This window comes from Culex pipiens, chromosome 3, assembly GCF_016801865.2.
Source record: "Culex pipiens pallens isolate TS chromosome 3, TS_CPP_V2, whole genome shotgun sequence".
Lineage (NCBI taxonomy): Eukaryota > Metazoa > Arthropoda > Insecta > Diptera > Culicidae > Culex > Culex pipiens.
Genome location: NC_068939.1, coordinates 25,514,979 through 25,536,920, shown reverse-complemented (window position 1 = coordinate 25,536,920; position 21,942 = coordinate 25,514,979). Strand labels below are relative to the sequence as shown.

The following is a 21,942-nucleotide window of genomic DNA, read 5'->3' as shown; positions in this document are numbered from 1 at the left end:
ATCGGAAAGCACTTACAGATTTTTTTATAAAGCACCGTTTTTAAGATAAAACCACTTAATGTTTATTGTTGGATGAATAATACCAGTTTTTTTTTTAAGTTGAGAAATCTCCAATCAAATTGTTCAAGCTTTTGAAGATTGTCCTTCTGGTTGCCGAAATACAGCGAATAAAATAAGGTTAAAAAACGAAAAACTTTTCTGATCTCTTCGATTTTTTTAAAATTTTGAATCAGCTCTAATATTTCAAAAGGGCGTAATATTGAATTAGGCTGGTAAAAATTTTAATTAAAGAAATAAAAATTGCAATGGCCTTAAAAATTGAGGTAAAAAAATATTTCAAATAAGATTTCCATTTTGCAAAAAAAATCAAAGTAAAGTAAAATTTAAAGGGGAGAACTGCCTTTCTACGCATAATTGTCCAATGTCAGTTTTGGACGATTTTGACTTTATGACATTTTTAAGTTTAGTCTAATGTGTACTTTAAGAAAAACACATAAAATCTGGTACTTTGTTCGGAAACTCATTAAAAACAACACCAAGTCTGATGGTCCCATCGTAAAACTTCTATGCATAATTGTCCCACCAAGTATTTTCTTACACGGAATCATTAGTTTTACTAAGCATTATGTCTTGTTTACCTGTTGTATAGCAAGAGAATCACAAATAAGGGTGATAAACTGCTAACTGGGGCGATTAGGGACACATAGGGCGAATAGGAACCCTCGGGACAATCATGCGTAGAAATACAGAAATCGGTCGAAAGATTTCAATCGCGTTTTTCTCAGTTGCACTATTTTGAACATGGGACAATTATGCGTAGAACGACAGATAAGGGAATAAAATTTGATAGCCACAAAACCCAAGCCAAAATTTCGTGTGAAGCTAAAGTAAAACATGTTATTTTTTCGTAAAGAATTTTGGAAAAACATTCTTAAAAATATTAGCGATGAATAATCTTGATTATTCATTTCAAAAGACGTTTTAAAAATCAAATTGGGTCCGTAATTTGTTCTAAAGAAAATGACAAAAAACTACATGATTGTGTTGAACTGTTGAAGCTATTTTATCATTATGGTATTTCAAATTGGCCGTGAAGTTACGGGTTTTACCTTTTAAGCGGAAGGTGATGGGTTTGAATCTCGTACCGGGAAGCTGGAACAAAATCCATTGTTTTTTTTTTTTAATTTCTTGAAGATACCTTCTGTATACTGACGAAGGAAAGTGAAAATTAAAGCATTTCATGACTTTAAATTTAGAAAGAATCAGAATAAAACAAAAAAAAAGATTCTTAAAAAAATAATAGAAACTATGAAATAACTTGAACTCATCACAAATAATCGCTCCTGTATGAAACCCAAACTATTTCATCCCATATGCATAAATTGATTCAGGGCTTTGTTCTCTTGCCATGTCTTCACTCTCCAAAACTCTTAGTAACGTACGCGGACGCACGTGTTTTCATACAGTTGAACGTGAAGGGCAAGTTTTCGCCGAAAGTTTCCTGTTGCCTTCCGGCTGAGAAATAATAATACACACCAAAAAGTCTGAACCTGGCTGGTAACAAAAGCGGTGGAAAGTTTCTTACGTGTTGAACTTTTGCATGGGGTTATTATTTTATGCAAAGTTTATTACCTGAGTGCCATTGAGATTTATTAAGATTTTCTTGTATGATTAAAGATTTAAATTGAAATGTCTCATTTAAATAAAAAAAGAAGAAACAAAAATAACTCAAAATATTCAGTCAAGTTGTGTAAGCAAAATCAAAAAGGTCAACCACCACCACCATCTAAACGAGTGCACTATTGTGTCCCAAGTGAACCCAGAACCCCGACACTCACCGGGACGTCAGCCCGTCCGTCCAGTCCGTCTCCACCGTGATCCGCTGGTTCTCGCCGCCGGAGTGAACACTGTTCTCCTGCGTCGTGGACTCTATCAGGGCGTTGCCTGTGATGAACAAAAGATCAATTAGCTGCATGATTCACCAGGGGCAGTGTTGCCAGCCCACTTACCTTTGTACCAGAACACCGTGCCCAGGTCGTGTGGTCCCTGCTGGATGACGCACGTCATGATGATTTCGCTGCCCGACTTGACGAAAATGTCCGACGGACCCAGTATCCGGGCTCGAAGTTCTACCAAAAATAGAGAACGCAAAAAAAAATTGGTATTAGTTATGTGCGCCCAAAAGTATGCATAGCGTGCCCAACTCAATTGAAAAGTTTTGCTGCGCCCATAAAAGCTGCAGGAAAATTTGTTGTGAATCAAATTGGAGCCCGGAATGGGAATGAAGAGCGAACGCGCTTGTTTGTTGACAAATATTTTGATGAAGTTTTTTTTTTGTTCGTCGGCGATGGGAAAAAGCTTGCGCTCTGGAGTGAATCAAATTGTTGTGCAATTTTTGCCCGGGCTGGGGTGCATTTGGTGGGGGCGTGACAGAAATAGAGTTTCGGAATGTGATGGGGAGGACAATAATTGAAAAAAATATCCGTGCTCCATAAAATATGAAAGTGGTTATTTTTCCATCGCCATTTGAAGGTTTATTTTTATTTTGTTTTTCAATTGGTGCCGGGATTTAGCTCGCGCTTCAAAGTGCATGGATGTGGAATCGGTTTTCCGGTGGCTATAAAAATTGGATTAAGAATATTGGTCACGGGTCGGAGCACCAGAAATTTCAAATTAGATTAACAGAAACCGGAATTCTCTAGTAAATATTGTTTCGGGACCAACCATAAACCACGTGAACACTTTTACACTTTTCATAGAAATCAATCCTTTAGGTATATTTTTCTATACAGAATCATATCCTGAGCAAATGTCTGTGTGTATTCCCGAGCAGACGGAAATAACCTGGGAATAACATTTTTTGATGTTTGAAAATACTACACAGAAAAAAATATGTAAATTTACACAGCACGTAATTACTGTTTCTTATGTAAACTCACTCAATGTAATGTTGAAATATGATGTAAAGAGTAAAAAGTCATGGAAATTACTCCAATGTAAATCTAAATCTAATGTAAATCATGAATCTAATGGAAACGTTGAGCATGGAAACTCAAATCTGATGAATTTCTACCCGTCTTCGGCTTCCGGTAAATTCCTATTTAATGTAAATCATATATCCAATGTATTTCTGCCAAACGTTGACTTCAAAACTACCCGAACTAAAAATAGTTATATTTGGTTCTCTTTCTATCGCTCTCATACTTTGCTGGCCCACTGCCTGAGCCTCGACCCGAACAAGTTGATGCTTTAGCCGCTCGTTTATAAAATGCGAAGATGGCTCAATCGGCAACGGGTAGCAGCAGTAACACCGAACATCCTACCCGTCGTCCATTCGATTCCAGTCCAGCGTTATTTCACTTGGCCGTCGACGAGAAAGCGTCCCCTACCTGTAAAACAACTTTTTAAAATACGAATTTCCTTTTGCTGCCCGCTTCAATCATTTTAAAATAGAACATAGGCCACACCCTTTTCCTACTGCAATCCAAGTCGAGCTTCTCATTCCCATTGGCCTATCAGAATTAATTTAATTGAACTAATGTAAATTCCAAAAGTAATGTAAATTCCAAAACTAATGTAAATTTTCAAAACTAATGTAAATTTCCAATGAATCTAATGTAAATTTCCAATGAACCTAAAGTAAATATACATCATTTATCATGATACCTTTTGGTACATGATAAATAATGTAAATTTACGGGAATATTTTTTTCTTTCTAGGCAAATAACATTTTATGTTATTTGTAACAAGATTTGTTATTCGTCGCTATGATTTATTGGATTGTTATTGTAATAACAGACTAATAACATTTTTAGTTATTCTTCGAACAAATCTTTGTCATTATTTTTTGTTATTTTAACAACTATTCCGATCATCTCAACAACAGTTGGAGGTGATCCATAACAAAAAATGTAATTCCAAAGTTGTTTTCGCTTTTTTTACATAAACTGTTATTAAATTCTCATGCAAAAATGGATTTTTCAAGAAGATTCCATAATACTTTCTGTTATTTTAACAGTATTTGTTATTGAGATGGTATGAATTTTGTTAATAAGTAAACATTTTGTTTCGTAAGAATTAGTGTTTTCAAATTTGTCTAAAAATTACGATATTTAAAAAAATGGCAAAACTGCCAAATATGTTTTTGAATTAATGGTCAAATTTTCATTGCATAGAAAATGAAACATCTTTGACGTTTTCTGATTCCTGCGAGAGTAATATTTAGAAAATTTTAAAAGCAAGACTAATATTACAAAAGAGCCAAACAATTAACAATTAATGATGTTAACATGCATTTTGGAAGGAGTTGTTATAAAAAATGCTCCATGGCAAATTTTACAACTCATTTTTAAAGACATTTTTTATGATAATGAAAAAAGTAATTTTGCAATTGCCTCGTAGTTTGTTTGGTTTAGAATACAGTACATTTAGTAAGAAAAGTTGTTGTGCATTTTGCAGTGTTTTTAATCTTCTGTAGTTAAAAATAATAAATGCTCAAAAACTGCTTTTAATGGAATTTGGTCAAAAGTTTTTTTTATAAAAAAAACTCAAATTTTCGTTTTTTCAGAATCATGAAAACAAGTTAAATCTCATATCTCTTAGTTCACTTAATGTCTTTTTTGTGCATTCGCTTCATTTTGGCTATATTTTAGCAAATTAAATTTCGTGATATGATTCAATAATGTTCCACCAGTGCGAGTTGATGATTGTGTTTGTTCATAGAGCGAAAAAAAATCAAAATTGTGCATGCAATTGAACAAGCTAAGTTTTCTTTGTGATTGTTTGTGATTTTTATCGGTTTGTTAGATTGGAGACTGCTGAAAAAATTCCTTCCTTAACCATCGTTGATCGGAAGGCACACCGTCGGATGAGTTTTGCTAGGTTATTGTACTAAAAATCGCATCTTAAATACAGAGTTCGGTAGCAGCAATCGAAGTGATCCGTGGTGCAAAACAGTGATTTTTATTCGCTTCGAGTTCCTTGTCAGCAATAGGAGCGCGTGTTTGTGAAATAATCATTCGGTGATTTTGTGTGTTTGTGTGTTTTTTTTAGTTATACGAAAAGGCTCGACGTCGGCTGTATATGTGTTAAGACCTGCCCATAGCACCGCAGCTCGGGGAGCATCGAACCACATTTTTGTTGTGAAAAATCACTAGTCCTCATCATTACCTACAACTTTGCCCATGATACCAAAACAATCAGAAAATTGATTTTTTTTAATAAATCAAAATAAGGTCACCGGAGGTATTTTTTTAAGTTTATGTCCCTCCGCTCTGACGAAAGTCGAGGGATGGAGATTTTTTTCACTCCAAAAGCTTATTGCGGTGCTGTACATTCAAATTTCACAAAAATTCAAAATATGTTTACAAGTACACTAAAATTCTCAATAAAATTCTCAATGCAAAAAATGCATTTTAAAATGTTTTCAGTTGAAATAATATTGAAATTTTTCAGTTTTTTGAAAAAAGAAAATATTGACCCTTGATTATTTGAGCCGATTTTGAAGTGGTGGTGAAGGGTGGTGACATGAACTCTAAAAATATTTGCAACGGTCTAATGGAAACTATGCTTAAAAGTAATATCATTAGAAATATCTTTATTTTCTGCAAAAAAAAAATAAAAATAAAAAAAAAATATTTTTTTTTTACTTTTTGAAAGAATTTTACTTTACGAAGAAAGGCGTAATTTCAGCCATGTACATAACAAACCAACATTCAATATTGAATATGAACTTAGAGTAAAATATCATAAATATTGTATTAATATTGAAATGACTAAAAGTTAGTATTTTATTGAATAATAGTAACTCCAATTAAACATTAATTTCATTTTTTTTTAAATATTTCATCCGAAAATTTAATCATATTACAATATTCCAACTTTTCGAATAAAATATTTTCAGAATTTCTAAGTCAAGCCTAACATTTTTGAAAATTAAGACATAAAAAAGAATTCAAAATTCTGTTAAAAAGAAGTGTCATTAAATAATAAACTCCAATAAACTATTTTTTTTTAATTTGAACTAGGCTCACGTTATGTTTTGTAAGAGATATCTGTTGCTAACATTGCATTCTCCAGTAACCACTTTGTAAAGAGGAAACCAAAGAAGTTAATTAAAACTGCAGATAAGCAAGTGATGAAAAATCCGAGCATGAAATTCCTTGATCATCACCACAAAAAAAACATAATCAACCGAGATTCCAGCTCAAGCAGCTGTTTTCCTCATTCTTCTGCCAGGGTTCTTGAAAACCCAATTTACTGACTGCCACCAACACACTTTGAACTGTGGGGGGCAAAAGGGGACAAGAACCTGAACCTGGCCAGCGGAGGTGTTTTATGCATGTTGATTAAACTTGTTTATTAGCCAGCTCCGGAAATTCCGTTTGCTGACCTCGGCTTTGTTCCGGACTTTCGAACATGCAAATTTTTACTCCTTGTTTGCGGGGTAGAGCTTTTTGCAGGCTGCTGGTCTGACCTGGTCCTGTAGGTTGGAAGGCTTTTTTTGTTGTTGGTCGTTAGCATATTTTTCACCCCAGCTGAAAAATCTCAGCGGTTTTTTTTTCGTTCAATAGGTTTACAGCATCAATACGAGGGTCAGATTTGAGGTCCACAGCGCAAAAAACGAAAAACGCTGCATTTTTTAGGAACAATCGCTGGAATTTTCGTCTGGTTCCTCTTGACAGAACTTCAGTGACCGAAAAATTGAATCGCTTCGGTCAGCATTTTTTTGCAGTTCGATTTGGAAGGGAAATTTGAACATTGTCTGTTTTCACCATGTGTGCGAACAAAGGGACGGTTTCCGGTGATCACCGTTGAACGGGTTTGATGTAAACTGACGATGTCACAAGTTTTTTTTTCGACTTGGGAGTCAGCGATTTCTCGACAATTTTGTTTAGTCTGGCAAATCGTTTTGCGAACCGAAGTTGGGCGATTCTTGAAGGCATTAAACTTTTAACAAATCTATTTATTTTTATCAAATTTTCTCTTGCAAAAAAAAAGTTTAATTAAAGTAAGATGAAAATTTTAAAATTTGGTTGAACATAACCTCTTTTCGATGTTATATTACCTTAATTTATGAAGAAATAAGAAATTACACTCTTTCAAACTACCCCAAATTGAGGTTCAGTTGACCTTCTCTGTGACGACATCCAATCCAAATTATTCAGATTGCCTTGCGCTAAAATACACATAATTTGCACATCTGGTGACCCAACCTTCACCGACATATCACCATCGTCACATTCATTATTTGCAATTTCCTCCGGTAATCTTTTCAGCTGGACACAACTGGATGGTTGAATTGCAGCATAAAAAAAAATAAACAAAACTGTACATATTTACGCTCGTAACGAATTTATACGATAAATATGAATAACTCATCCACAGCTCAGAGTCCCAGTTCTGAGCACATACTCCGGGGCACTTTTGCCTCATAAATTATTCTTTCACACAAACTCGCTCACACACACAATATCAACAGAAGAGCAAAATGAGAGTCGAGCCAGGGCCGAAAGAATTCCAGCCCGTGACGATCGTAAAAAATACTGGAAGGGTAATTAATATTCATAAATCCATTCCCATTCCGAATATTTACAAAAGAGAGAGAATGCAATTAAAATGCATTTGCACACACACAGGCTCAAAAGTGCCACTGGTTTCGTCAGCGAGGAACGTGAAATGGAGACAATTGCGTGGCAATGTTTGGAAAATAAAATAACTGAAAAGTTGGTTGGAATTTCTCAATTACCATTCTTTTTGCAATAAAATTACTCTAAAAAATAACTTCATACCCAGGATTCATTTAGAAGGTTGTAAATTCCCTCTTTTTTATGTCATTTTACCAAAAAAAAGGTATTCTATGGGTAATTCTCCAACAACTCACACAGCAGTTGCCCCGACCCCTCTTCGATTTGCGTGGAACTTTGTCCTAAGGGGTAACTTTTGTCCCTTATCACGAATCCAAGGTCCGTTTTTTGATATCTTGTGAGCGAGGGGCGGTACGACCCCTTTCATTTTTTAGCATGCGAAAAAGAGGTGTTTTTCAATAATTTGCAGCCGGTGATGAGATGGAAATTTGGTGTCAAAAGGACTTTTTGTAAAACTGGACGCCCAATTTGATGGCGTACTCAGAATTTAGAAAAAAATATTTTTCATCGAAAACAACACTGTTTTTTTTTAAATTCGGCCATTTTCCGTTACTCAACTGTAAAAAAAATTGGAACATGTTTTAAGGGAAATTTAATGTGCCGTAAACCGGGGTGACATTGATAGGTTTTTTAATTTATTTTTGGAATATTTTCCAACTGGTAAGGGTTGTCTCACTATCATGCACTATTTTTGAAAAAAAGTTTTTTCAATAGTGTTTAAAAAAATAGTTGCGTTGAAAATTCTTATTTTGAATACCGGGGTGATTTTGATAGTCATAGTTGTTGTTAAAATCAGGTTAAAGGTGTTCAAATTTTATTTTTACGTCGCATGTACCATCGCTAAAGTTGCTGATATAGTTTTTAATAAAAAAAAATACAATGTTTATATTTTGTTAACTAAGTTCATTAGCTTTTTAACAAAATACATAAAATTTTTAGGTAAAATTGTAAAAAAGTCAGAATTTTGCCTGAAATTTGTTAAAAATAGTTTGGTTTATAAAATTATCGATTCAAATTGCATGTTAACCCTCTACTGCCCAAATTTTTTTTTGAAATTTTTTATTTTTCCCTTGTTTAGGTGGTCATTTTGAGCATCTTTTGTTCTACGAAAAACTTTACTTCTCTTGTTTTATGTTTTTCTTGTTTCATTTTTAGTATTTTAATTTGCATTTGTCTTGTTTAGTTTATGTTTGTTTTTGGTAGTATTTGGCCTATTCTACCACCTCCTATCATTACGTTTTGCCTATCTATTTTTTTATGTTTTTATAGCAACTTTTTCAATTTTTTGCTTGTTTTTCACATATTCTGCTATAAAATGACACCATTATCATTTAAATTTTAAATAAATACGTAGAGGCATAGTCTTGGACACTAAAAAAATACTGCACACTTCTTTTTACTTAAAATATAGGAAATGTTAGTAAAAAACACAGCCAAAGTTGACACCTAAAAAAATGACATTTTTAAAAACATTGGCAAAGTCACATAAAACAAGTGAAACTTCCAACCCATAAATTTTCGAAAATTTCAAGAGTTCTTCTTTTCGATGCTTTTTAAAGATCAAAAATTGGTTGAAAAATGGATTTTTGTCGATTTTTTAAATCGAAGCCCGTCTAGAGGCGGGGTTGGGTTGAGGGTTAAACTAAATTCGAAGCACGAATCAAAAGTTTTCACATTTTGTATGAAATTTGTTTCACTGAAAATGCCCTAAAATATGAAAACTTTATTTAATTATGTTTCAAAAACACACAATTTTTATTATTTACTAACTTCTTTAACCTTTTCCTAGTGGAAAATTGTCCGAAGAATCCGAAAATGCGTTCCGTTTTCCGATTGGAAATCATGTTCATTGAGAAAATCATGACACTTTGAGAATAATGCTATTCCTCAACGTTTCCTTAATTCTAGTTAACTAACTTTTTAAACTTTCCAAAATTTAATGAAAACTTCTTTTAGAAGTACCTTGAACCTTTCTCTACCCCGGTCAGTATGATTGCATACAATTCCGTGCGTATTTTATTTGTACTCTTCATTTTGCGGAAAAATTTCAAACCTATCAAAGTCACCCCGGCTATCAAAGTCACCCCGTTTTACGGTACTTTTCGAATCTTCATTAACCAGAGGGGTAATTCTTTTCATTTAAAACAAATAATTTAATTTTAAAATTTAGTGTTTTTTCTAACTTTACAGGGTTATTTTTAGAGTGTAACAATGTTATATAAACTCACTGAGAATTTTGGCTCGAGCCTCGAGTCGATCTGGCTCGAGATCGAGCCTGAATCGAGTCAAGGCTCGAGCCAAAATTCTTAGTGGGAAGTTGTAGAGCAGATAATTACAAAAAAAAATATGTATAAACATAAGAGTTTTGCTTATAAACATCACGAGTTATCGCGATTTTACGAAAAAAAAAGTTTTGTGTTCGTGTGTGCAATTTTTAACGCAACTTTTTCAAACACTTTTAAGCCACAGAAAACTTCTTGATTTTTTTTCAAACTCACCTGAGAGCAATTCTCTACGAAATCACCCGATTTCTTTTATTTTTATTATTTGTATTTTTTATTTGGCTCAAACTGTGTGGGCGCCTCCACAATCACCAAAGAAACCATTTTGTGTCATTGGTTCATCCATACAAATCTCCAAACAGCTTTGCAGTTGTTCATACAAAAGTGGTACATAAATATTCGAAAATCTGTAACTTTTTTTATTGATTTGTTGTCTTCGGCAACGTTGTAGGTATTGATGAGAACTTTTTAGAAAAAATAGGTGCACGGAAAAAATGGTGATTGTTTTATCAACCATTTTTTTTTTCTTTGCTCTGTCTGTTGACGTCTAAGACCGTAGAAGATCCATCTCGACTTTCAACCATTTTTCTCAAAAAATCTATTTCCCAAAACCCGTATTTTTTTAATGTGTTTTACGGGACAAAACCCCGCATCTTGTAAGCCACTCAGAAGTATGGACCAAAAAGTAGCCGATATGATTTATGGGATATGACTTTTTTTAAATAGTTATTTTTGTAAAAAAAAAAAATCTTGTGCTAAAAATTATTGCTTTTCATTTTTTTTATGTACAATCGAATTTGTAATCGATAAGCACTTACCCAGTCAAATCAATCCGAATTCTGAAACGGAATCTAATTAGAATTGTACACAAATTCCGTTTCAAACGCAACAACCGGTTCGAACACGGAACCGGTTGATGCGTTTGAAACGGAATTCGTATACGATTCTAATTAGATTCCGTTTCAGAATTCGGATTGATTTGACTGGGTAACAATGTTTTGGATTTGTTAAATTTTGTCAGATGGATTCCGGTTTTATGACTATTTAAAATAGTGTCCATAATTCTCCATTCCTAAAAATATTTTTTTCGAAAACTTAAAAAAAAATGTCAATTTCGCCTGAGAAACATTTAAGCTAGGACCACTGTTGCTGAGATACAGCGGATAAAAGAAAAAGAAACAGGAAAATTATTGTTTTAGATCTCTCCCAAACAAACTTTAAATTTCTAATGTCGATATCTCAGCAACTAATGGTCCGATTTTCAATGTTAAAGTATGAAACATTTTCCGATCTTTTCGAAAACAATATTTTGATAAGTTTTTAATCAAGACTTACATTTCATAAGGGCGTAATAATGAATGTTTGGTAACACATGGACACACCGACTCACATACAGCAAGACATTTGTTCAGTTTTTTATTCTGAGTTAATAGGTATACGTGAAGGTGGGTCTACGAGCTTTATGTGTTAAGCTCATTTTTAGAGCAGGATTATAGCCTTACCTTAGTGTGAAAGGCAAAATAGGGACACAAAAAAACCTAATTTTGTATTCACTTTTTACGTTTTTTTATATTTTTTCGATTTTTTAAATACCGTAAAACGGGGTGACTTCGCTAGCCGGGGTGACTTTGATAGGTTTGCGATTTTTCCGCAAAATGAAGAGTACAATCAAAATACTTACAGAATTGTTAAGAAACATGCTGACCGTGGTAGAGAAGTGTTCAAAGTACCTCAAATAGTAGTTTATGCAACAAGTTGCAAAAAGAGTATTTTTTCAGCACGAGTCGTACATTTATCCAACGAGGTTCACCGAGTTGGATAAATACGACGATTGATGAAAAAATCAAGTTTTGCAACGAGTTCCATACAACATTTTTTGCAATTCCGAAAACACCCTTTGAACAGAATTATAGGACAAATATCCATGCATTGAGTCAATGAATCGTTTAATTCAAAAAAATGTTGAAAAGTATAACTTTTCGAAACAAGTGCTGAAAAGTTCATCTTTTCAGCATCCATTTCAGTGCTGAAAAGTAGAACTTTTCAGCATTTGTTTTGAAAAGGGTTACTATTCGATTCTGTTATTTTTGGTACAGAAAAGTAGGCTGTTTTGTCGTTCGAGAATGACAGGAAAAGTAAGTAGTTTCACGACGGAATTGCAAAAAAGAACACTTTTTTAAAATTTTGAAAAGTTTAAAAATTTATTTAACTATAGTTAAGAAAATGTTGACAAAAGTCATTATTTTAAACTTCTCAAAGTATCATGATTTTCTCAATGAACCTGATTTTGAATCGGAAAACGGAATGCATTTTCGGATTCTTTGTACAATTTTCCACTAGGAGAAAGTTAAATAAGTTTGTAAAAAATAAATAATATCTGTTTTTGAACCATAATTAAAACAAATCTCCAAAATATAGGCAATTTCAGTTGAAAAAAATTCATGTACAATTTGAAAACTTGTGATTTGTGCTTCGGAATCAGTATAAAATGCAATATAAATCGATAACTTTATAAACAAAACTAGTTTTAACAAATTTCAGGCAAAATTCCGACTTTTTAACAATTTTAACTAAAATTTGTATGTTTTTTGTTTAAAAGCTTATAAACTTAGTTAACTAAATATAAACATTGTTTTTTTTTCTAAAAACTATATCAGCTACTTCAATTATGGCACATTTAACGTACACATAAAGTTTTAACATCTTAAATATGATTTTAACGAGAAAAACTATGACTATCAAAGTCACCCCGGAATTCAAACTAAGAATTTTTAACGTAACTATTATTCTAAACACTATTGAAAAAACTTTTTTTTCCAAAATAGTGCATGGACTTTGTGTGGCCTACCCCTATACATGTTTTAAAATTAATAATGTTGAGAAAAACCTAACCTGTTGGAAAATATTCCAAAAACAAATTAAAATCCTATCAAAGTCACCCCGGTTTACGGTATGTTTGAAAGAACCAAAGGGAAAATTTTTCGCTTGATCTGAGGATGTTTAAAATTTGGAACAAAATTAGTTTTTTTTTTAATTTTTACGATTTTTCACTCAAATAAATAAACAGATAAAAAAATCTTGAAAAGCGTTGGATAAGGCAACGTATATGTAAAAACAAACACATTATCATTTTTCAAAACTATTCCACAACCCCTAATCTCTCAATGAAGGCAAACGTGTCTTTGCTCTTCAAACCGTATCTCGTCGGATCATCCGGATTGTGGTTTTTCCCGGGCGCAACCCAAGCCAAAGACTTAACCACCCTCCCTCTTGGATATGCATAGAATGTGTAATTGAGGCCCTTAATTAAGAGCGGCAGACCAGCAGAGCAAAGATTACAACTCTCCGACTGTGCACTCTGCTGGGGTTGGGCCCAGTTTACAGGTGTGCAATTCCGTTCGTTATGCAATGTTTTCTCTAATTATATGAATCCTGCAAGCGGCAGCCAGGCGAGAGTGAGCCAATTTGTTCCTGTTGGTGTATTTTGTGTTTTAATTGGATGTATTCAAAGAAAACGAGCAGCACCCGCTTCACCGCATCGGAACAAAATTCCGGCAATTGAATCTGCCCTAAACCGCAAATTATCACAAAAGCAGTTGTGTAACTTGGAAGGGAAAACTTTTTGCCAGGTCTGGCCGAAAAACTACCTCGGCCGCAATTTTGGGCGAGGTTCCTTCTTCCGGTGCAGAAATAAACTAGCGATAACGAATACCTACACCGGTTTGCTGGACGTTTTCGAAAGTTTGGCCCATAAATCAGGTATATTTTAATTAAAAAAGGTGTACGAATCAGACGACAACACCCCGGACTGGAGGGTAGTGTTGGGCAAAAACGAGACCAAACAATAAGGGACGATGGAGTTTGAGTAGGTCTCTTGAAAAAAAAAAAGTATGTTATGGTATGATGAAACATCATTCAAAGACATATGTTACCATTAGGGCTAGTGATTTCACGGCAAATAAATCTATGTGTGAAATAAAATTGTGTTTGTTGTCATGGTTTTGAGCAAAATAGAAATTAGCATTTCAAAACAGTTAAGGCAAAATTACATTGAGGGTGAACATTTCTATTTATTCCCGGGCAGACGGTAATAACAAAATTCATGCCATTTCAATAACAAATACTGTTAAAATAACAAAAAGTGTTATGGAATCTTCTTGAAAAATCAATTTTTGCATAAGGGTTTAATGACAATTTATGTTATCATAACAAAATTTGTTATTGGTCTGATATTGGTTGAAAGCCAAAACAACTTTGGAATAACATTTTTAGTTATGGAAGAATACCTCCAACTGTTATTGGAATGATCGGATTAGTTGTTAAAATAACAAAAAATAATAACAAAGATTTGTTCGAAGAATAACTAAAAATGTTATTAGTCTGTTATTACAATAACAATCCAATACCCGAGCAGACGGAAATAACTTGGGAATAACATTTTTTGATATTTGAAAATACTAGGCCAATAACATTTTATGTTATTTATAACAAGAATTGTTATTCGTCGTTATGATTTTTTTGTTATTGGATTGTTATTGTAAAAACAGACTAATAACATTTTAAGTTATTCTTCGAACAAATCTTTGTTATTATTTTTTGTTATTTTAACAACTAATCCGATCATCCCAATAACAGTTGGAGGTATTCTTCCATAACAAAAAATGTTATTTCCAAGTTGTTCTGGCTTTCAATCAATATCAGACCGATAACAAATTTTGTTATGATAACATAAACTGTTATTAAACCCTTATGCAAAAATGGATTTTTCAAGAAAATTCCATAACACTTTCTGTTATTTTAACAGTATTTGTTATTGAAATGGCATGAATTTTGTTATTACCGTCTGCCCGGGTAACAAAAAAATCATAACGACGAATAACAAATCTTGTTAAAAATAACATAAAATGTTATTGGTCTATTATTTTCAAATATCAAAAAATGTTATTTTCAAGTTATTTCCGTCTGCTCGGGTTTTCACTTTTATTAAAAGTTATTATATTCCTTCTAAAAATATAAAAAAAATAATTCCCAGATCCCGAGCAGACGGAAATAACTTGGGAATAACATTTTTTGTTATTTGAAAATACTAGACCAATAACAGTTTATGTTATTTATAACAGTATTTGTTATTCGTCGTTATGATTTTTTTGTTATTGGATTGTTATTGTAATAACAGACTAATAACATTTTTAGTTATTCTTCGAACAAATCTTTGTTATTATTTTTTGTTATTTTAACAACTAATCCGATCATCCTAATAACAGTTGGAGTTATTCTTCCATAACAAAAAATGTTATTCCAAAGTTGTTTTGGCTTTCAACCAATATCAGACCAATAACAAATTTTGTTATGATAACATAAACTGTTATTAGGCTTATATGCAAAAATGGATTTTTCAAGAAGATTCCATAACACTTTTTGTTATTTTAACAGTATTTGTTATTGAAATGGCATGAATTTTGTTACTACCGTCTGCCCGGGATGCATTCTAATCAGTCGAGTGCATTGGGCCACGCCCATATTCCTATTTTCAGCTTAAACCCTTTTTTCTTCCAGCGCTCTTTTGGGTCTGCTTAGTGCTGTCAAAATTGATGAAATTTTAAGCGAACACTCACGAAATGTCGCATTTATAGAGAAAATTTCCTGGCATCACTGGCCACCCTATGTTCTTTATTTGCCTTCGCTTCTCGCTCGGTTTTCTTCAGCCTTCGATTGGAATGGGTCGTCAAAATTCAAACCTCAAAAGACTTGGCGCGTTTGTTTTTTTGAATGTTGCTTGCTAATTATTTACATGTTTCGGAATTATTTGTCAAGTGAGTGACTAACTTATGTTCAAAAGAACATGTTGCCGGTAGTTGGAAGCAATTTTATATCTTAAGCGCTTTGAAAACGTTAGCGCAAGTGAAAAGATATTGATGGCAACTTTCGTTAAGCAGTTAATCTCTCATCTTGCGTGTGGATGTGTGTGCCAACAAAATGATGAGAAATGGTCTCGCAAAATAGAAATTATGATTAAAAGTGCATTAAAGTTGATTTTTTGACCAGTAAATGGCATACATTTGCGTGCTTACTTGATGCGGTGCTGTTGCTGGTAAGTTTAAAGCCAAAATAGTATATTTGGAGCTATAATCGAAAAGTGGATAATTTCCATTATCAAAATTTCGAGATGTGACCTATTGAAAAAATAAATAATCGGAATTCGGTGTATTGATCGCAATTAAAGTACCATGCTTCTCTATCGAAATGAGTACCCATTACATTTAGCTGGAAACGCAGGTTGCTTTCTATTAAATTTGTGTGCTGTACCCCGATTTTTTTTTCAGACATCATGTCTCCAAGTCCTGTGAAAAGTGAATGTTTACCATTCTGGTATAATGATTTTTTTTGTCAAAATGATTTTTTTCGATTCGATTTTCGATTTTTTCATCATTGGATTGTAAAACAACTGTACTGATGAAGAATGCATTTTGCAACACTATGGAGGATTTTTTTTCCATTTGAATTATTTTTAAACAAAATCCTTTTTAGGTTGAAACAATTATGCTACTGTAAAAAGGTTGCAGAATACCATTCTATACACATTTTTCTGAGGTCTTTTAATCGTTAATTTCAAAATTTGAAATTTGTGAAATGTCTAGAAGTGCATCATTTATTAAAAAACGCAATGAATCGCAATCTTCTAAAATTTTAACTATATTTTCTAAATCTCTAAATTTGAAGCTATATTTTTACCTCTAATTTTGTTAAGAAACTTTTGAAGGGGACGCGAGCAATAACGTTAAATAAAATTTATATTGATTGGCCCAAGTTACAGATTAATGAAATCGAAATGATTGAAATGAAAAAAAAAAACTTCTAAAATAAATTTATTTGCTCATAACTATCACAGATATTTTCCGTTACTAGGAAAAAACAAACCAACCAACAACTTTTTTTTTCTGCATGAAAAACGGTAAAAAATGTAAAATTATCTTACTCAAATATTGACAGCATTTTATAAAGTAATAGTTAATCTTAAGATATGTTTTAATTTAAGTGTTTATTTTTTTGCAAAAAAACTTTTAACTTAATCATGATTACTTTGTGATACTATAAATATTTTCTGGGTTAAATATTAGGGCTGAAATCGAAATTGGCAACATTTTGGTTCTTATAATTTTTATTTTTTAGCAAATTTAGGCCAGTTTTTAGTACTCTGTATCTTTTGACCGGAGCCAGAAAACACCAGGCTTTATGACTTAAAAAAAAATTATAATTAAAATACAGCATATAAACTCAATCGATTTTCTTCAATCAGGGGCCAAACCAATCGCTCGCCATATTTTGGGAGAGTTGTTTCGGACCCCAGAAAGAACCAAATAAATGTTGCTGATCTGATCTGACAATTTTTTTTTTCCTAAATAACACAATTGTACCCCTAGGCAATATAATTCCTTATTTAAATCTGTTTTTAAATTAACAAATTCTTCGCTGAAAAACGAAGATTTCATAAGATAAATTTATTCAAAAGCAAAAACCATATGGAAAAAAAAATCTAAATCAAGATTTATCTCCAGAACTTTTCTCGGCAAACTTTTTTTTCACTTTTTTTTACAATTCTGTGTAAAAAAATTAAAAAAAAACTATTTAAACCTTCATCACCCATTCTGTTAGCCCAGGAAGTTAACATTTCCCGTAGTATGGTTGTGTGCGTGCTGTAGCTACACGCGTCACAATACCTTTCCCCCGTAGCAACTGCAAAAAAAAATAAACGAAACTGCTACCGTCAAGGCTTCGTCGTGCGGAAAAACGTGCTATCAAAAAACTTGCCACGAAAGCAGGAAACCCCGGGAAAAGTCATACATTTCCTGAAGGCAATGTGGGTGCGGATGTGTGTGTGTGTGTGTGTGTGTGTGTGTGTGTGTGTGTGTTACTGGGGGAGGGGGTGAAAAAGTTGTTCCATTGCTCTCAAACAGGTGTAGAATTGGGGGCACAGGCACTGGCATCCAGGAGCATTAATTTTGCGAAAGTGGGTGAACATACGTGTGTCTGAAGAGTTTTTCGAGTTGGAAATGATGTTTTGGCGGAAAGTTGGGTGAAATTAAATTGTGTTGTACTTTTAAATGCAATGGTAAACTAAAGAACTTTAATTTTTTCAAAATGCACATTTTTTGATTATTTTACATATGTTTTTGTTCATAGAATCTTTTTTATGAAAAAGAAAAAAAATCCTGTCATATTCCAAAATGTCACGCACCCCATTATCACAACGCATCAGTGAAATCGATGTTAGTAATTTATATTCCATTAAGAAATTTTGCTTGATAAACACAAGGACAAAGACTCCTCTCCGAGATTAACCACGTTGCGATCGTAAAATCCATTCTTCCACCAAAATATTCAATCCAAGCCTAGAGGGCAAAACACATCAGAAGGGCACGTTCGCAGATTTTTACGTGGTTTTGACAGCAAAATTAATCAGAAAGCAACAACCAAAAAAATCGCCTTACCAATCACGGTGAGCTCGTACGACAGCGACATTTTGGGCTCGGTGTTGATTTGGCACTCGTACACGCCCGAGTCCCGCACCTGCGGGTATTTGATCTGCAGCGTCCAGTTGATGGAGTGTTCCGGCCGGATCACCTGGGGGAGGGAGTTCCAATTAAAAACAGATTTTGACACGTTTTGATGTGAAATAGAAACTTCCAGCAGCGCACCTGAAAGCGTTGGTCCGAGGTGTAGGTCGACGAGCCGGTCGTCAGGATGTGAAGGTCCCGCTTGCGGATCCATGCCACCTGGAGGGGTTGAGAAAGGAAAAATTGATTGGAATTTCTAGGGAAAAGTTACCAGAGTGACAGGGGCATGAGTGAAGTAATTATTTTTTGTTCTAAGAAAAAAAAGGTTTCTTTCGTGTTGATTAGAATTCCTGTTGTTAGAATTCTACTTGAAGCTTTAGATTAATTTTTTGATCAAAAGCTGTCAAAGCAACTATGTCGCTACACGAGAATTTGATGGACAAGCATTTTGGCAGCTTAAACTTATCTTAAATTCTGAAACATTACATTCTTTTAAAAAAACCTAAAGTTATACAAAAACGCAAATTTTCCAAACTACGGTTAGGCCGGAATTTTTTTTGTTAGGCGTTTTTGCAACTTAAACTTTTGTTATCAACATCTTTTGCGTTCAGGCCAAATTCTTGAGCAAGTTTTGCAATTTTTCTTGAAAAATCGACCCAAGCAAAATCAAATAGTAATAAATTGTAATTTTTGGAAAAAACATTCGGTTTTAATCCCATTTAAAATTTAATGCAAAGCGTCAGCTCCTTTTTTAACAATCAATGTATCTTTTGAAATAAATTTATGCTTATGGGCTTTTGGCTATATGGGAGATATTGGCTATAATCCTATGAAAAATTATCCAAACATTATAAAAATATAGTGTTTTAGAATCAGGATGATGCCAGCTATCGATTGCAATTAAAGTTACATGAAAATTTTCTCAAAAATACGTATTTTTCTTTTATTTTGAAAATGCAATTTTTTCACTATAAAAGAATTGTTGAATTTGCTATTTGGTTATCAAATAATCGAGATTTTTTCATACATTTCGAAAGTTATAACACACAGTTTAGAAAATACTCAAAATTCTCCAAAATTTTCACAATATCAAATGATCAGGATTTTTTCATACATTTGGAAGTTATTATACAAATTTTTGAAAATACTCAAAATTTTCACAAAACAACGTCTGATTGAAAAAATATTAATTTCTTTGTTTTTTTCAAAACGGGTGTAAAATGACTGGGATACAGTTCGATATATTTTTTTTAAGCACTAAAAATTTTCACAAAACTACGTACTCTTGAAAAAAAATTCAAAATTTCAGTTTTTTTTACATGGGTATCATATAATCAGATTTTTGTTTGTAAAAAAAACAGAAATTTTAAGTATTTTTTATGAAAACACATATTTTTTTTGAAAATTTCGAGTGTTTTAAAAAAATTGTGTTGTTAATTTTAAAATGTACGAAAAACTTCCGATCATTTGATTCCCATTGTATAAACAATAGTGTTTTTTAAAATACTGCATATATTTTTTAAAGTTAATGTCGCTTACCGACTTCAAAATCGGTCGGAAAAATCAGGGGGTACAAAAATATTATTTCAAAAAACTTCTAAATTTTAATGGAAATAGAAGTCTTATCAACTAAAAACTATTCGAAATACATTTTACTGCAAGTAAAAAAAGATTTAGCATGTCTGGGATCGATTAAAAATATTTTCTATATTTGTGGAATTCCAATGTACAGGAACTGCAAAAACTTTTTTTTCGGCGAAAAATAAATTTCTTCAATGCTTAGATATTTTGGAAACTAATGATTTTAAAATAACTGGGCATGTGTTAAATGTATTTTCAAACACTTTTTTCATTCAAATGTTGAAACCTTGGCTTGTAATTTAATTTTTTATTTTTTGGCCGAGGGACATAAACTTCAAAAAGTATTTTCAACGGCCTTGATTTTGTAAACATAAATTACTATTTTCAAAAAATGTGTTATACCTAATTTTAGAAATGTATGAAAAAATCTCGATCATTTGATACCCATAATGTAAAAATCTTAAAATTTTAGTATTTTTTTCAAAAATACGTAGTTTTATAAAAAAATTGAGGATTTCACAAGAAAATATAATTAATTACTACATGAAAAAATCTCGATCATTGTAAAAGTCTTAATTTTTAGTATTTTTCAGAAAATACGTAGTTTTGTGAAAATTTTGAGTATTTTCACAAACATGTGTTAGCAATTTCGAAATGTATGAAAAATTCCCGATCATTTGATGCCCATATTGTAAAAAACCAAAATTTTGGGGTTTTTAACCGAAAAAACGTAGTCATCCCATCCCGGTATCAAAACGCTATAATTTTTTGAAGTGTTAAAGAAAAAATAAAAAAGCGTTATATTGAATTCTGAACCTTGAAGAAATTTCTAAATTGTTTAATTTTTTCAACATCGAAAATTGGACCATTGGTTGCTGCAACTTTGAAAATTTTATTTTTCCTGTATGTTTTCCTTTTATCCGCCGTATCTCAGCAACCAGAGGTCCAACCTTCATTGTTTATTGACGAAATTTTACGACATTTAGCAATTTATAAAAATAATTGCAGAGTGATCAAATATTGGAACTTTTTCAATAAAGTGAAATTCTTAGTTGAAATTAAATTGCCCATGATCGCATAAATGTCCCATATGCATTTTCATCACCTTTAAGTTATTGATGCAGTTTGGTTCAAAATCGTGTGCTCTTTCAGAAGAGCCTAGGGACCATCCATAAACCACGTGGACACTTTGTGGGGGGGGGGGGGGGGGAGGGGGGTATGGCGATTGTCCACGAGTTTTGAGTATTTTCTAAAATGTTTTTTATAACTTTCGAAATGTTTGAAAAAAACCCCGATCATTTGATACCCGTTTAGCAGAAACAATATTGTTTTTTTCGAAAAACAATGCATTTTCAAAATACAGGGAAAATACGTACTTTTGTGAAAATTTTCATGTAATCATAATTGCAACGGACAGCTAACATCATCCCGATTCCAAAACGCTAAAACTTTGTTAAGTGTTAAAAATAAAACCGCGTAATATTGAATATTTGGCCCTTTTGAAATGTTTGTCTTGAATTCTAAATTTTGAAAAACATTTTTTGGAATAAATTTCACAAATGTTTAATTTTTTTAACATCGAAAATTGGACCATTGGTTGCTGAAAATTTGAAAATTTAATTTTTCCTGTATGTTTTCCTTTTATCCGCTGTATCTCAGCATCCAGAGGTCCAATCTTTATTGTTTATTGACGAAGTTTAATAATTAAAAAAATAATAATTACAGAATGATCAAACATTGGCACTTTAAATGAAAACAAAAAACAGCAAATTCTTGGTTGGAATTAAAGTATTGTTCGATTTTTTTTCTCAAAAAGCACCTTTTGTCAAAAAATCATAAAATATTTTTTTGAAGTTTATATCCGTCAACTCTAACCA

The 21,942-nt window shown here is 32.6% G+C and overlaps 1 protein-coding gene across 1 annotated transcript in view; it reads right to left on the bottom strand.

Annotated features, from left to right (window-relative positions):
• Positions 1-21,942, bottom strand: part of LOC120420694 (zwei Ig domain protein zig-8-like) — a 92,954-nt gene that overhangs the window by 29,864 nt on the left and 41,148 nt on the right. The window contains exons 3-6 of the mRNA XM_039583788.2: positions 18,626-18,703; positions 18,419-18,551; positions 2,010-2,129; positions 1,839-1,944 (exon numbers count right to left, since the gene is read on the bottom strand). Of these exons, the coding sequence (XP_039439722.1) occupies positions 1,839-1,944; positions 2,010-2,129; positions 18,419-18,551; positions 18,626-18,703 (437 nt within the window). The remainder of the gene's footprint in view (positions 1-1,838; positions 1,945-2,009; positions 2,130-18,418; positions 18,552-18,625; positions 18,704-21,942) is intronic.